The 17,762-nt window shown below is 42.7% G+C and overlaps 2 protein-coding genes across 3 annotated transcripts in view; both read left to right on the top strand.

The window, feature by feature from the left end:
- The window catches only part of LOC308281308 (interleukin-1 receptor-like 2), a 53,708-nt gene extending 36,182 nt beyond the window's left edge, over nucleotides 1–17,526 (top strand). Inside the window, exons 10-11 of one of the 2 annotated variants that reach the window (XR_013961834.1) lie at nucleotides 2–96; nucleotides 16,653–16,707. Coding sequence is in view for 1 of the 2 variants with exons in the window: in XM_080721453.1 (XP_080577579.1) it covers nucleotides 16,653–16,664 (12 nt within the window). In the remaining variant the exon portion in view is untranslated. Of the gene's footprint in view, nucleotide 1; nucleotides 97–16,652 lie in introns of both variants that reach the window. The other variant, XM_080721453.1, reaches the window with a different exon arrangement.
- Nucleotides 16,759–17,762, top strand: part of LOC308281586 (uncharacterized protein) — a gene marked incomplete at its 3' end in the record, with an annotated part of 534,349 nt that continues 533,345 nt past the window's right edge. Inside the window, exons 1-2 of the mRNA XM_080721812.1 lie at nucleotides 16,759–16,897; nucleotides 17,011–17,061. Of these exons, the coding sequence (XP_080577938.1) occupies nucleotides 16,864–16,897; nucleotides 17,011–17,061 (85 nt within the window). The 5' untranslated portion in view covers nucleotides 16,759–16,863. The remainder of the gene's footprint in view (nucleotides 16,898–17,010; nucleotides 17,062–17,762) is intronic.

Genomic DNA, 17,762 nt, shown 5'->3' with positions numbered 1-17,762 from the left:
GTGGAAGACAGCCAGCCAGCCAGCCAGCCCAGCATAGGAGTTGATGCAGTGTGAGGCCGTACGGCACGGTGTTATACTTGAGGTTGACACAGACAGGTAATTAACTAAAAATAATATGTGCTTGACACAGCAAAGGAAAGGCCTGAAAGAATAGCATGCGCACACTCACACATGCTCATGCACACGCACCCACGCACACACACACACACACACACACACACACACACACACACACACACACACACACACAAAACCTCTGAGAATATACTAGCAGAGGAGATGAAGGTTACTTTGTGTATGCCCACAGCCAAACTGACCCTGGTACTATATAGCACAGACATACAGGAGAAAGATCATTTTAAAGGCATTAAAACAAAAAAAAAACATCTACATATTAGATACCAATAGAACTCATGCTTCGCCTCCCATGAGGTATTCATACTCGGTACAAAACAGCGTATGCGGTATATGCAGAATGCATGCTGCATGTATGCAGTGTGTGGTTGCAGCAGAGCAGATATGATGTACTTTCACTGCATCTGTTGGGACCTTTTGCATCGATAAAGCACCTAGACAACAACTAAGCCAAGGCAGCTTTTGTTCTACGTCAGCAGTTCCAAACCTTTTCTGGATCGGGGCCCACTTGAGCCAATCTGCATGGGTGGGCCACGATGGGTAGCATTATCAGAGCATGTACTGTATATAGGCCTATTGTAATGATCAATCGATCGATTGTTTTCCGGCTTGGATCAAAGGAACTAATGTAGTATATACTTTACGTTACGTTATACTGTAGTTTCAAGGTTTTTTTTTTACATATCGTCGTTGTCGGGTGAAAACCTTGTATGTCCAAAACCGATCGTTTCATATTTATATCATTTTAAAAATGATTTAAAGGGCCTACACCATGCTTTTAAAACTATATTTTTTGTATAAATATATGCTCAAAATTGAGTCTTAGACAGGTTTTAACCCTCAACAAACACTCTGACCATTCTTTTTGTTTGTTCTAGCTCTACTATAATGAGGCTCTCCAGCTGCAATACCAAAACGGCCTCTGTTTGCTCAGGGGCGCATCTAGTGGGTTTTTTCCAGAAAAAAGTTTTTTGAAAAAAAAAGAAGTTTTTTGAAAAAAAAAGTTTTTGAAAAAAAAAGTTTTTTGAAAAAAAGTTTTGAAAAAAAAAATGTTTTTGAAAAAAAAAATTTTTTTGAAAAAAAAAAAGTTTTGAAAAAAAATTTTTTTTTGATTTTTTTTTTTTTTTGACTCTGAAAAAAAAACGGGAAACGCGTGTGACGTCACATGCGTCAACTCTCAGAACAGCACTGTTCTGAGAACCCGTGGAAAGCTTTTCATCTCTGTCTTCCCAAAACCAGAGAAAGACACAATGTACAGAAATAGGACTTTGTGAGGATAGAAGGTGCCAGTGGGACCCCAAAAAAAGGTTTTAAAATAGAAAAAGTGAAAATTCATGGTGTAGGTCCTTTAACATAGTGAAAATAGACGATCTACAAGCACGTGTGCTTGTAGATCAGCTATTTTCACTGGTCTCGTGCAACAGTCTTCTGCTCCTACAGATTTTGCCCTAAAATCACACAAATCGGTACACAGTATGTCTACACTCATCTCATCAATATGGATGTCCCATATAGCGCCACCATCAGGCCAATTTTTTGAACCACATTTTTGGACACTGCTCCTACACATTTTGCCCTAAAATCACGCTGCGACCTGTTGGTCGCTTATCTCCCGATTAGGGAGTCTTACTGGTTATAACCAGTAAGACTCCCTAATCGGGAGATAAGCGACCGTTGGTCGCTTATCTCCACAAATAGGCCAAAAGTTTGTTTTACCAATTATCAAGACATACGGGCAGTTGACAGTTTGCCATGGTTACTCATTGAAGTTGAATCTCCATATATGGAGATAACCTACGCATCACACTAAGTCTGACCTCACCAGCCCATATTTGGGCATGAGCAACTTATGTCTCCATATATGGAGATATGATGACATCACACAGTCCTCAGCCGATGATGTGGCGTGATGTCATACAATACACAAACGAGCCCTACAGTATAAAGGGGCAATTCTTGCCAGGAAAGAAGCATTTCTTCGACTCAGACCTTATCGCCAGGGTTGGCTTATAGCAGCTGTCGGTAGGACCATATATGGATTCTGTTAGTGTGGATCTCCTAACAGGGCATCATCTGGGATACAATCCCTTTTATGCCCATATATGGAGATCCCTAACAGAATCCCTTTCATGCCCATATATGGAGATCCCTAACAGAATCCCTTTTATGCCCATATATGGAGATCCCTAACAGCATCCCTTTTATGCCCATATATGGAGATCACTAACAGCTAACAGAATCCCTTTTATGCCCATATATGGAGATCCCTAACAGAATCCCTTTTATGCCCATATATGGAGATCCCTAACAGAATCCCTTTTATGCCCATAAATGGAGATCCCTAACAGAATCCCTTTTATGCCCATATATGGAGATCCCTAACAGAATCCCTTTTATGCCCATATATGGAGATCCCTAACAGAATCCCTTGCATGCCCATATATGGAGATGTCACAGTTCGCTCCTCGCGGACCCTCAGGGCCGCGTGTAGCCATGCATACGTACACATTCTGTCCCCTCATACCCTGGACTCATTATGTACTACTGTCCCTTTAAGACTTTGTGGACAGAGAGCTTTGGCTTCCCTGTCAAGACTGAAGCCTTTTGTCAAGACTGAATATTGAGCATCTTGTTATGTTATTGAGCTTCATGCCTCACACCATTCCTTTGGACTTTGTTTTTGGACTTCTGCATTGTGGCCTTTGTACTTTGAGTTTTGGACTTTGGCTTCTGTACGCTATTTAGAAGTATAGTTGAGCTTTGAAGCTTCAGTATTTAGTCTTGTGTTCTTGTACTGTTTGGCTTTTTGGTGTTGCCTTTATTTTGTAGTTTTGTACCCAGTGTTTCCTGTCTGCCCCTGTAGTTTGTATCCTGTCTTGTCTCACCTACTGTTGATTAGTTATGTTCTCCTCCTGCGTCTTGTTGTGCCCCAGCCAATCCCTGTGTTGATTGTATGTTTGTTTTCACCTGTGTCTAGTTAGTCTTGGTGACATCACACTGATGTCAGATACTCAGAGCAGGGATTTCTCCATAATATATGGGCATAAAAGGGATTCTGTTAGGGATCTGCATATATGGGCATAAAAGGGATTCTGTTAGGGATCTCCATATATGGGCATACAAGGGATTCTGTTAGGGATCTCCATATATGGGCATAAAAGGGATTCTGTTAGGGATCTCCATATATGGGCATAAAAGGGATTCTGTTAGGGATCTCCATATATGGGCATAAAAGGGATTCTGTTAGGGATCTCCATATATGGGCATAAAAGGGATTCTGTTATGTTTTGATAATTGGTAAAACAAACTTTTGGCCTATTTGTGGAGATAAGCGAATAAGCGACCGTAAGGTCGCAGTTTAGTATGAAAACCTCCACCGGCCATCCGTCGGTCACACGTGCGGTCGACCGCACGTCACACGTGCGGTCGACGTGTGATGAGGTCACGATGAGTCATCTATGCCCAAATATAGATTTCTAGGTCAGATGGCCCATAGAGTTTGTGATGTCAAACCTAGCAACCCAATATAAACAAACCTGATGTCAGACCTGAAGTATCCTTTTATACCCATATATGGAGATACAGAGATCTCCATATATGGGCATATTAGAAAGCCCATATATGGGCATATACGGATGACATCAGGGATATCCATATATGGGCATAAAAGGGACAAGGGCTTACAGTTAAGAGATCTCCATATATGGGCATATCAGAAAGCCCATATATGTTCATATACTGATGACATCAGGAATATCCATATATGGGCATAAAAGGGACAAGGACTTACAGTTAAGAGATCTCCATATATGGGCATAAAGGGACAAGGACTGTTACAGTAGATATAGAGATGTCCATATATGGGCATAAATGAACAAGGACTGACAAACACTGAGATCTCCATATAACCTATGGGAATATAAGGGACGAGGACTGTCAGCTTGTAGACCTATTTTCTAAATATTGTTGTACATTAAAAACTTGAAATGGGTCGTTCTGCATAGTACTTGGGATTTGTTGATGTAAATGTTCACAGAGAGTGTAATAATTGGTAAAACAAACTTTTGGCCTATTTGTGGAGATAAGCGACCAACGGTCGCTTATCTCCTGATTAGGGAGTCTTACTGGTCTCCCGATTAGGGAGTCTTACTGTTACTGGTTGCGACCGTAGGTCGCATTTACTACCAAAACCTCCACCGGCTGTCTGTCTGTCTGTCAGTGAGTGAGTCCGTCACACTTTTGCCCTGCTCATATCTCCACAACCGTTGCCCCCATCCATGCCAATTTTTGCACACACACTCCTTGACTGCCAAACTACAACCTCCAAGGACCCCCGGAGCCCCAGGGACCCCCAGGTCCCTGGGGGACCCCCAGATGTAAAAAATGACCAAATGTGCTCACACGTCACACGTCACACTTTTTCCCTGCTTATATCTCCGCACCCGTTGACCCGATCCATGCCAGATTTTACACACACACTCCTTGCCTGCCAAACTACAACCTCCAAGGACCCCCGGAGCCCCAGGGACCCCCAGGTCCCTGGGGGACCCCCAGATGTAAAAAATGACCAAATGTGCAAAAATGACCAAATGACCACCCCAACGGGGCTGCTCACGGGGAATTCCCGGGGACCACCGACTCCTGGTGCTCCAGAACGGATGCAAAAGTGGTGGCGCCCCCAGTGGAGGACCCCCTGCCACTGCAGCGCACATAAAATGCCGTAACTCGGGCAAGGAGCGTCCGGGAGAGCCGGGGCCGGTACCTATTCGTCCGCCAAGGCAACGCGGAGACCCCACCCCTCATTTCTCACATGGCCCTATTGTAGCGCCACCTTCAGGCCAATTTTCCAAACACATTTTTGGACACTGCTCCTACAGTTTTTGCCCTAAAATCACGAATATCACTACACAGCATGTCTACACTCATGTCATCAACATGGATCAGGAACATTTTGGAAAAACACATTTTTGCCCTATTTGTGGAGATAAGCCACCTACGGTCGCTTATCTCCCGATTAGGGAGTCTTACTGGTAGTAAACTGCTCCCTGACGGTCGCAATTATGTTATATTATATTAGCAATCGTAATTGGTGAATCTTAGTGATTCACCAATTACTTTGGGGCCCATAAATGCAACATCCTCACAGGTAGGGAACCGCTGTTCTACGCAGTAGCGGTTTAGGAAAATGATTGGCAGATTGCATGTGTTACTGTGATGGGATTGTGTGCTAGATGTGTGGGTTCTGGGTGCTAGGGGTCTAGTATAGCCTCTGGCTGTGTTAGTAGCTATGGATGGCACTGAATAAGCGAATAAGATGAGTAAATGCAGCGAGGTAGGTTCCAGCACATGTCTAAAGCTTAATTTATACTTGGTTGTATTACCCTACAGCTGTGCCACTTGCCGAAGAGCAAAAACAAAAAAATCATAATTTGATATTACATATTACTTTTGATAAACAACACAGCCATACGACAAAGTATAGAATAGATCAGCCATAGCATAAAAAATATTCAAGCAAGCTGATGTGAGTGGGTGGAATCTGAAAGTGAGGAGAATTTGTGATTTAATTTGTCTTCCTTTAATCGAAAAAAAAAAAAAAGACAAGGCTAGGGAGCTGGGAGAACTCATCCCACCCCCTCCACCTTGAGATCTTCAGTTACTGGAGTAAGAGAGGAAACGACCGATCCGCCTACCCAGGACGGAGATGTGAGAGACTGGGAAAGTCTTTTGTACCGGCTGCTCTCAAGCTATATACAATGAGACACACAACGGTCGCTTGACAAGGACTACCTTCCTAACCTAGGATGACTGTAGCCTTATTTAACTGGAACTATAGTTGTACTGACTCTGACCTCTAAGGACCTTTCCAGGGAGGGTTCTCATGTGCGTCTTGCCATGTCACCCTTTCTTCTTTTTCTTTTAGTTTTTCTTGCACTGACCAATGGACTGCTTGTGTTTGACATGGCGGTGAGATACTTGATAGTTGTGCTTAAAGATGGGGTGCATGATTATCAGGTATTATGATTAAACTAGGAGGACGATTCATTAAGTATGCCTGGTTGTCATGGTGGGTGGTAACCCAGCTGAAGTTAGCCACACCCACAGTGTTGGGTGAATAGTAAAAGGGGATTATATGATGTCACTCTGTGTTTTTGGATCGGCTATTTTGACCCACAAGGTGGCAGCCTTGAGGAAGAAACCCAAAATAGAAAGGGAATACATAATTGCTCATAACAATCACAACCACAAAAGTACAACACTATGGCACCACCTCTTTTGCTCTATTGCTATTTGCTTTTTTAAGTATGGCTTTGTAAATATCCTTAAACTGCTGTGCTGCCTCCGGGCGACTGATTTCCCCTCTTGGGATAATAAAGGAAGGTATCTATCTATCTATCTATCTATCTATCTATCTATCTATCTATCTATCTATTGAGAGATCGAGAGAGAGAGAGAGAGAGAGAGAGAGAGAGAGAGAGAGAGAGAGAGAGAGAGAGAGAGAGTTGGCTACGCAGAGAAGGCTTCATACATCACCAGTCCCTACCTAATCAGACATTATCTAAAGGAGCAGTTCACACAAAAAAAAACATTATTTTATCAATTACACACCCATGTGAAGCCTTGAATTCATGGAGATTTTTTTTAGTTTTTGTTGCATTCCTAAGCCAATAATTTGATAACCGGCGAAATCAATCAATCATATCAATTTGCCATTTTAGGAAGATCAAAAGACATTTGTTTTCTGATTGGCTGACCTAAACCATCAGCTTCACGGATTGGCCAAGCTTCATGGTGACGTTTGTTCAGTACTACCATATAAGTGGTAGATCATGTGACCAATCTCAATACTTTTGCAGAAGTATTCTTGTCTTGATTTGCCTTTGAGTGAAATGTTGCGATGGGTCGAGCATCTGGATGGAGGAAGGAGCATACAGGTAGTTGTAAATGTTGTTTTTGCAGTCGGGAAAAGGGTGTACTCATTTGGATGACTGTGGCGAGGATCAGATTGAGGTTAACATTTTCAACACAGTGTCTTTGCGCTGGATGACGTTGTCCTCAGAGACAATTGGAAGAGAATTTAAACTAGAAGTTCCCTCTCCTCGTCTTGGCCACACAGTTGTGCTGATCGAAGATATAGCCTACCTCTGGGGAGGATGAAAGGAGGACAAATTTCAGAAGGATACTGAGTACTGCAATGTGGTTTATGCATTTGATGTTGACACCCACAGATGGTTCAAGCCCAGGTTTTCCGGGACTGTTCCAGAGGGGAGGGTGAAGCACTCAGCTTGTGTCTTGGAGAAGGTCATGTATGTCCATGGAGGAGTCAACCGGACTGGATTCATGACAATCATGAATGACTTGTACAAGTTGGACACCAACACAATGGTGTGGTCTTTAATTAACACCAGAGGCAGTCCGGGACTTGCTTCAGTAGGTCACTCTGCCACCATCATCGGGACAAAGATGTTTGCATTTGGAGGCTATAGAGGCCTCCTCTCTCTCTCGTCTCCTCTCATCTACTGCAACAACATCAGAGTGTTTGACATAGAGACCAACTGCTGGTTGAGCATGCCTTCTGCACAGCTTCTTCCAAAAGGACGCTATAATCATTCAGCCTTTGCTTACAATGGAGAACTGTACATATTTGGGGGATATGGTGAGAGAGGGGCCTTAAATGATCTGTGGAAATTCAATCCAGAGACCTTCTCCTGGAAGGAGGTTCAGCCCAAGGGGAAACGCCTGTGTTCAAGGTCTGAAATCATATGCTGTTGCAAGGTGGGAGAACGTATCATCTTTGTCCCATACCATTACGATTGCATGACAGATAGGGTAAGTACTATACTGTATACTATTTACCCCTTAGTCATCTTAGACTTGAGTCCTAGTCTCAAGACATTATGCAAGCTAGCAGTTATTCAGTACGGTCTGGAGCAGTCGGGACTCCCACACGACATCAGGTGGGAATTAGGGCTGGGACGTGATGAACGTTCTAGCCTGGTCTAGTGCTCCAGGGGCACCTAGTCTGGAAATCCTGACAACATGGTTCAAGTCCCAATCCCAACGACCTTTGCTGCATCTCTTTCCCATTCCCTGTCAACCTACTGTATACCTATCAATAAAGGCATAAAAAAATAAAAATATAAAAAAGCTCACTCTGACTCTTGCGCTGGAAATTCTCTGCCAGCCAATGGAATGACATGTCTTACAGTCTCATTCCAAGCCTTTTCTCATCTCTGAGGAGAAACGCCTAATGCCAAGAATGTCTATAGGGCAGGACTTCCGTTCCCCAGAAGGAAGTATGTGCGTTTGCCCTGTCTTATGTTAACCAAGGTCACGCCATGTCTTGGCCGTCTGGCCAGTGATGTATATCGGGCCAGTTACCCATTATGGAGACCCCTGGTACCCATATATGGAGATCCATGTACAGTATATGGAGATATGCTGTGAGACCCCAAACATGCTTACTCAGTTATTCGTTATATTATGAAAGTCCTATGACGTCTATGACATCATACATACAACCTTTTATGCCCATATGGAGATCCCTCTGTAGAACCAGCCACAGAGATATGGGCTGTCTTGGCCATCTATCTTGGCCATATATGGATTCTGTTAGTGTGGTATGTGGCCTCCATATATGGGCATTCCCATATGAAGTCCTGTTAGATATGTGCATAATATTGATGACATAGGGATCTCCATATGTGGGCATAAAAGGGATTTGGTTCCCCTGGCATCACAGGGATCTCCATATATGGCAATAAAAGGGTTTTGGTTCCCATCACACTGACGTCAGAGCGTGATGTCAGAGCGTGAGAGTCAATCAACAAAAAAGATATGCGTTACTCATACAGATACGGTGAAGATGGGCCAGTTCTGATACTAAACTGCGACCTATGGTCGCAATAATTGTTTTTTGTTTGTTTTGTTTTGTTTAAGAATTCTCAAAACTTTTCGTCTATACTGACATGCCCAAAATAGGGACGCGGCTAAGCCTGCCAAACGCCTATCAAATCAGCAAATGCTTTCTACAGAATTGTAAGAGATTGTATTAATCAAAAGAGGAACGCTACACATTTATTTTGCAGTGCCTGTTTGTGGAATTACATTAGCTAGGCACCTTTCTTCGATCTACAAGCACACAACGCCTCGCACCGCGAGGCGTTGTGTGCTTGTAGATCTGCTGTTTTCACTACTTTTGTGCGACGGCCTTGTATGATGAAGCAGGGCTTTGCTTTACGAAGAAAATGTACAAAACTTGGAGATACGAGGTTTCTGCCCGACAGTGATGATTTACTTTGTTGGCCGCCCAGCCCCCAAAATGGAACAAAGGCCGACATTTTATTTTAATTTTTTCCGTAATGGACGTAATGGACCTGGACTGGCCGGGAATGAACCGGCCGTTCGGGAGTTGTCCCGCTTTTCCCAATGGCCAGCACGTCCCTGCCGTCTTGCGGCCTACTCCACTCCGAGTGCAACCTCCCTCCCTGCCCGTCCGACTTTGTTGCTTGCCGAGAGTACAGAACAACAGGCGAGACTCTAATGTTGCCCGTCAGCATCAATAACCCACAGAAACACCTCCTTGCCTCAGAGAGAGCGAACAGGTCTCTCTCTACCTTGAAAGAACAGAATTACATAAATAATGCATTGACAACGTATGCAAAAGAAAATCTCTCAGGCAATCCTAATAGTTTATAGGTCTTTCACTGCACAATGTTTGACCTGCCAGGCATTCATTAGGATTCAAAAGAATGGTGTTTTTTCTTTCTTTTATTTTTGTAACATTTTAGGCCATAATTGAATCAGGTGGAAGATTGTCATGGAATGCAAAATTCTGTTGATTGCAATGAACTTTTCAGCTCAGTGTGGGCCAATGACGGTATTGAACAGGCACTGATATTGTTTTGGAGAGAGGAAATCTTCCGTGCAAGGTACAGTATATTCCCCTGTGAGATGCTAGCAGTCCACCAATTAAATCGTGTGGAACTTGAGATCCAGTTGGGAATGGCTCCAAAGTATGACATGTATACCTATATGATACACTCCAAATTTGGGCAAGGTTTTTGAGCCCCTTTCATTTCCATCATACAATTAAAAGAAGTAAGATGTTAAAAACATATACTTGCTTACTGGCAATATACACAAAAAACTTGGCTCTTATCAGTCCACCAGTCCATGTATGCCCATATATGGGGATATCTGTCTGTCTACGTCCATTTTATATCCATATATGGAGATCTCTGTAGGACCCGTTTTGACCATCTGTTTGCCTGTGTCCATTTATGCCCATATATGGAGTTATCTGTCTGTCTGTGTCCATTTTATGCCCATATATGGAGATCTCTGTAGGATCTGAATTGACCATCTGTTTGCCTGTATCCATTTATGCTCATATATGGAGATATCTGTATCTGTCTGTCTGCATCCATTTCATGCCCATATATGGAGATCTCTGTATCTGTTTGTCTGTGTCCCTTTATGCCCATTATGGAGATCTCTGTATCTGTCTGTGCCTCCGACTGTGTTGCAGACACAGTGCTGGTTCCCCCTTTAATGCAAACCCCATTATACCTGTTGTCATAGGACCCGTTTTGACCATCTGTTTGCCTGTGTCCATTTATGCTCATATAAGGAGATATCTGTATCTGTCTGTCTGCATCCATTTTATGCCCATAAATGGAGCTCTATGCAGACACAGTGCCGGTTCCGGAAAACCCTGATGTCAGACATCAGAATCCGAACCTTTCGTGCTGGTTCCAGAAAATCGCGTATCGGATCGGGTCGAGGCCGGGCACTGCACTACCTGCTGCGGCGGGGGAACGCGTGTGCCGAATTTGAAATAGGGAATGAATGCCCCACCCTTTATTGCAAACCCCATTATACCTGTTGTCATAAGAGCCGTTTTGACCACATGTTTGCCTGTGTCCTTTTATGCCCATATAGGAACATCAGAATACGTAACCATGGCATTTTTTGTTGACTCATGTGGCGTACGTGATGTCAGAGCCTTTTATGAAGTGATGTCACAATGAGTCAGCGCTTGCGCCGATTTCCTCCGGAACAGCCTGATGTCAACAATCAGCCCGCATAAGGAGATTCCGAACGTTTCGCGCCGGTTCGGGAAAACCGCGTGTCGGGTCGGGTCGAGGCCCGGCACTGCACTCCGTGCCGCGGCGGGGAACGCGCGTGCCGAATCTGAAGCCGGTGGGACGAACGGTTCTCGAGATACACGGATTACAGACACACAGACACGCACGCAGAGACTTCTCGCATTTATAGATAGATTAAGCAGGGTTACGTCCCCCAGGACTTCAAATTAGCTAAGGTAACCCCCCTGTACAAAAAAGGCAGTAAACTTGACCCTGGCAACTACCGGCCAATCTCGATCCTCAGTTCTATTTCTAAGGTAATGGAAAAAATTGTCTATGAACAGGTGGCTAAATATCTTGAAGAGAAAAAACTGATCTACGAGTTCCAATCTGGCTTCAGAGAGTCCCATTCCACAGATACATGCCTCATCTATTTGAATGATTACATCAAACGTGCAATTCACGATGGCAAATATTGCGGCATGGTCATGCTGGACCTCCAGCAGGCATTTGACACGGTTGATCATTCTATTCTGATTGATAAACTCAAAGCTATTGGTCTTGACAGCACAGCAGTGAGATGGATGCACTCTTACTTGGTGGGGAGGGAACAGATGGTTCCCTCCACAGTTTACTGGGGAGTACCTCACGTGTATATATTGGCATTCACAGATATGGGAGTCATCCTGGTGATGTCAAAATGAGTCAGCCATAGCCATATATGGAGATGATGTCAGTGTTGGTCAGCTCCATATGTGGAGGTCCATGACATCAGGGATATCCATATATGGGCAGGTGTCACACTCTGGTTTTGAGTGAGGATAGTGTTTGCCGAAAGACACTTGATTTGATACCAAAAATACTTTAAAAACACATGAAAGAGGTGTGAAAAGGTTAAGAAATGGAAACGAAGAGTCCTTTGCCAAAACAAAGTGTTTTATTTACCTTTTTAAAAACAGTGTCCAGGTAATGGTGTTCAAAACACTCAATAATAGAGTAGTGAAGTGTGACGTAATTTACACATCCTACCTGGTTCGCGGTTTTCTTCCCCCATTCTGAATTCCCATAGACTTTTTTCATATGGCGTCATATAAGAACTGTGTTCCAATTATAAACAAATTATCTCAGTGGTTTAACTCATATGGATATGAAGAATCAACTGATGGTGAGAAAACGCTAATGTTAGCGTTGCCGAATTAGTTACATTTTCACTAGAAACAGGCTTTATCAAATATGAGTGACTGACTATCATAAACCATACAGAGCCACCTCGCCGACGATATCGCAAAGACCGTTGTTTATTTTTGGACCACAATGCTTATACTGTATGAGACGATTTAAGGTGAATCAATGTTATTCTCCATAGAGAATTACTTCCGTGGAACCGGGGGATGAGCGAGTCTGACTTCGTTACTCTATTGGCCTACAGCACAACACTCTATTTCAGGGGTCTTCAACAGGGGGTCCGGGACCTCTAGAGGGTCCTCAGAGTTACTACAGGGGGTCCTCCAAATCATTGTGTGATAGGAACTTGCTTTTTTCCTCCTTTCTTTTTATATTAACCTCTTGAACCCTAGCGTCCATAATCTGAGAACTTTAGCCAAAAATAGCAGATCTACAAGCTCGCAACGCCTCACAGCGCGCAACGCAGCGCGAGACGTTGTGAGCTTGTAGATCTGCTATTTCCGGCAAAGAGCTTTAGAGGGGCAAAAGAGCAGAGTGAAAGGTCAAGTTTCTTAAGTATTGACCGTTCAAGTGGTTAAATATCTGAAAACACACATTGACATGAATCCAAAATACACTGTTGATCGCGCTGTCAAACAATGAAACTATATCTATGAAGAGATTGTGGGGTCCCTGCTTCATCTCTCTCTCTCTCAACTAATGGGTCCTTGGCCTGAAAACGTTGAAGACCCCTGCTGTATTTACAACACAGCAGTCCAGATTGGCACCAGGTGTGCTCTGCTCTGCAGCCCTGCATGGACTGTCTGAGCACAAGTGGCAGGGCCCCTTAAATAGGCTAAGCTCCGCCCCCGGACTGTACCATCTTAAATAAAATAAAAACATAGACACCTTTAAGGTCACATTACTCAAATAATACTTACATAATATATTTACATAAAATCACAGGTAATGACTCATTTTGATTGAGCACAGGTGTGTGAGAGGTAGAGCTGCTACCTTTAAATGCATTTTAAGAAAAAAATGCTATTTGTACCCTGTATATATGTCACGGTTTTTTTGAGGTTCGGTGAAATTGAGAACCGGAGCGCTCGTTGTGCGGCGCGGGGCGGAACAAGCGGTCGCTTTGATCCACAACAAAGGCAACAACAACGTAGCGTTGGCCCACGGAGGTTAGGGTTAGGGTTAGGGTTAGGCATAGTTTTACTGAGGTTAAGGTTAGGGTTAGGGTTAGAGTTAGGCATAGTAAGCTAATGGCTAAACACAGCCGAGCTAGGCTAGTAAATAAACAACGAGAGAGTCGCAAACGAGTGACGTCAGCGCCTACACTAGTGAATGGCTGTTGTCGCCATCTGGTGGTGATTGGTGTGTGGTGAACGACAAAACGAGTGCTCTTACCATGATCTAACTGAGTTACCCAATCTAACTGTAACATATATATAAAATGTCACAATGCGACATAGCTCTACACCAGAGGTGGGCAACTTTGATGATGGAGAGGCCACTATATTTTCACACTCACTCCAGAGGGCCACATTGCAGTCAAAAATAGCAAAAAGAGCCGATCTACAAGCTCAAAACGTTTTGAAATATAATTTCAAATGCATTTATAAATTCTTATGTTAACTTCATAAACTTAAATAAAAAACACATTGGACGTAAAAAAGACTAGTACTAGTAATATAGACTGAAGTAATTAAAGCGGGTCATGTTTGCATGTTTGGAATTGTAACAGCTGAAATCAATAATAAATCAGATTCTGATTAACTTGCAGGCCGCATTAAGTGAAGGTGGGGGCGGGCCGCTAGTTGCCCATGTATGCTCTACACAATGCTGTACCCACTCCAATTGTATATTCCCCATTTTCAACTGTTTTTATTTTAGTTGTGATACTTGCTTCGGCAATGTAAACGTATGTTTCCTCATGCCAATAAAGCTCCATTGAATTGAATTGTGTGCTCAATCAACACTGTGAGCTTGAACATGCAGGTTTCCTGCTATGGAGTCAATTAAACCAATTACAGTGCAACCCACACCTCTCAAATTCAAATAGTGTCTGTTAAAACGTGTGGGGAAACACTGGAAACATACTTAACCCTGCAAGGCCCAGCGTTGCTTTTTGGCAACGTTTTTTAAAACATTTTTTTAAAAATGTTATAATTAGTTTTCCTGTTCTTTTTTCACATTAACATCACCATTCAATCCTATTGTTTAGTATTACAATGCCATTGGCCACGATATTTGCATATAAATACCCCCCACAGGGGCTGACATTCCCACCTCCCAGAGAAGTTGAAATTCCAGCGTCTGGACGAACAACATCTCACTTTTTAACTGAAGCTATTCCTCACAAAAACATAAGTAAAATGCCTGTAATATTTTTTTTCTTGATCATTAGAATGTCTAGAACACGTGCATATGTTAATATTGTGAAAGATATCCCCAAAATGCAAATTAGAGCATGATTTATGATTTATGATTTATGGCTATAAAACCTTACAAAAACATTATTATTTTTTTAAATTACATTTTCCTGTGATTAGGACTCCTACAACACCATCTGATTTTTTTTTTTTTTTTGGCCATTAGAAATTAATTCGGGCTTGCAGGGTTAAGACGGTTAAAAGTGTGTCAGTGGCAAGGTAAATTGCCTCAATAAATTGCCTCCATATATGGGCAGGTCAGCCTCCATATATGGGCAGGTCAGCCTCCATATATGGGCAGGTCAGCCTCCATATATGGGCAGGTCAGCCATAGGCATTGAGGTCAGCTATAGACATTGAGGTGTAACCTACTGTACTGACAGGATGTGGAGGTTTACATACTTAACTCATACAGGGCCAGATTTCCAAAATATGAATATGAATGTGCGCTTATAACGCCAGGAAATAGCTATTTTGTATCCCCCCAGACCACCTTAACCAGACCACCTTAACGAATGCACGTTCACCATACCATACCACCAGATGACCACTAGAGACCACCATACACCATACACTGACATGGTCCCATGTTAAGCCTGTTTAAATCCACATAACAGGATGAGACGCTGACTTGGTCCTCATTGACTTAACATGGACGGGCCGCCGGTCACCATTTCAGCTCAATACTGTTCAATTCGTGCTTGATCGTCTCAAACCACCATTGGTATGGGCATCGGGACGTATATAGATGCCACACAGAAAGTTTCAGAATCAAAATCCGACCTAGTGAAGCTACGTGAGGGTCGGATGGTTGCATTGCGGCTAACGCTAGCAGAGGCCTGTTGTCAACAGGAAGCCCTGGTTTAAAGGTGACGTCATAATCGTATCCTTTTTTTTCACGGTTTACGTGTGGACATTAGCTGAGGTAAGCTAACCATTTCGCTCCGTCTATAAACACATATTAAAAGCTTAAACAATGCTTTTATATAAAAGTCGCTCCGAGTCGCTCGGCACCAAACGCCATAGTGAACTAGTCGCTCGTAAAGTCGCCCGGCGCTAACTGAGTTAACTGCGACCTTCACTTCGCTCGCAATAAATGTCACGTCTTCTTAAAGGACAACTTTGTTTTTTTACAACAAGGGTTCATGTTTTAGATTGTAATTAGAGAAAAGAAAAAGTGAGTGTTAAAATGTTTTCATTTGCTTCGTTCTATTGTTTTAACGCGCTTACCGTGCTAATATGTGGGGCATGCGTACGCATGGGGGCATGCGTACAAGTGGCTAAATATGTCTTTTTAGACACAATAAGCCAGCAGTTTCTTTATTGCTATTTACAGTAACACTTCTAGCCCCCATAAGTCACATCTAACCATGAAAGGTTGCGTTGTATCTTGGGAATGGGCTTATTCTGTGAAAATATTTAGCCACTTGTATGCATGCCCCCAACCACTGAAATAAGAATGTCTAAAACAATAGTATGCATGCCCCCAACCACTGAAATAAGAATCCTTAAAACAATAGAAAGAAGTAAATGAAATCACTCATCTTTTATATTCTTTAATTACAATCTAAAATATGAACCCTTGTTGTAAAAAACTATAGTTGTCCTTTAACCTGTGCTTCGCAAAGTGTGGGGTCCGGAGCGGAGACCCCCAGGGGTCCTCAAGGGCTGTTCCAGGGGGTCCCCGGGAAAATGAAAATGTTTATATTATAATTGCAATGGCTTTAAGTTATTCCCAATGACAGAATGTATGAACCATAAATGCACCATTTACCATTTCTTTACCAATAATACAAATTGACATTGTGTTCTATTGTTTCAGGGTGGATCTTGAAGTGAGGATGATGGTGGTGATGAAGGACCCCCCCAGCAGGACAGAGGTAGTGTGGTGTTTGACCTCTGCATGCAGGGTCTGACCTCCAGACTGCAGCGTGATGACGCTCTGTTAAAGTCAAGTGATGATCTCCAATGTGAAGTGAATTCCAGCTCCACACTGATTGCTGCTAACAGGAGAATGACTGTCCTTTTGTCAGATGATTGTGATGGTATGGCAAATCGAGTGGCAAAGTGAGTTTAACGTTATTTAATGCAATCAGACAGGACCTTTCTGTGTGGATGTATGGGCTGTCAAGGCCAGAAAGTAGTTTTTTGCCACTCAGTAGGTGTTGTGCTCCCAGCAGGCCCGGCGGCACGACTCGATGGCTCAGGGAGCTGTGTGAGCTTCAGTGAAGGTTAGGACCATATGATATGCAAATGTGGGTTTCAAGCAAGTGGCCTTAACCCTGCAAGGCTCAGTGTAGCTTTTTGGCAACATTTTTTAAATCATTTTTTAAAAAATGTTATAATTAGTTTTCCTGTTCTTTTTTCACATTAACATCACCATTAAATCCTATTGTTTAGTATTACAATGCAATTGGCCACGATATTTGCATATAAATACCTCCCACAGAGACTGACATTCACACCTCCCAGAGAAGTTGAAATTCCAGCGTCTGGACGAACAACATCTCACTTTTTAACTGAAGCTATTCCTCACTAAAACATAAGTAAAATGCCTGTAATATTTTTTTTCGTGATCATTAGAATGTCTAGAACACGTGCATATGTTAATATTGTGAAAAATATCCCCAAAATGCAAATTAGAGCATGATTTATGATTTATGATTTATGGCTATAAAACCTTACAAAACATTATTCATTTTTTTTAAATTTCATTTTTCCTGTGATTAGGACTCCTACAACACCATCTGATTTTTTTGTATGATTTTTTTGGCCAGTAGAAATTAATTCGGGTCTTGCAGGGTTAATTTGTTTCCGAGTGTTTGCAACTTGGTTAAACCGGTTTTACTGATGCGCGGGGGAGGGGCAAGGTGTTCCGGCAAGGCGCCCCTTAGTTTTAGTTTTTTTCCCACCTTAATTTACAGTACAGAAT

The sequence above is a fragment of the Nannobrachium achirus genome (genome assembly GCF_963921795.1).
Source record: "Nannobrachium achirus genome assembly, chromosome: 3".
NCBI lineage: Eukaryota > Metazoa > Chordata > Actinopteri > Myctophiformes > Myctophidae > Nannobrachium > Nannobrachium achirus.
The sequence above is the reverse complement of the archived record's forward strand: the minus strand, read 5'-3'. Positions and strand labels throughout refer to the sequence as shown.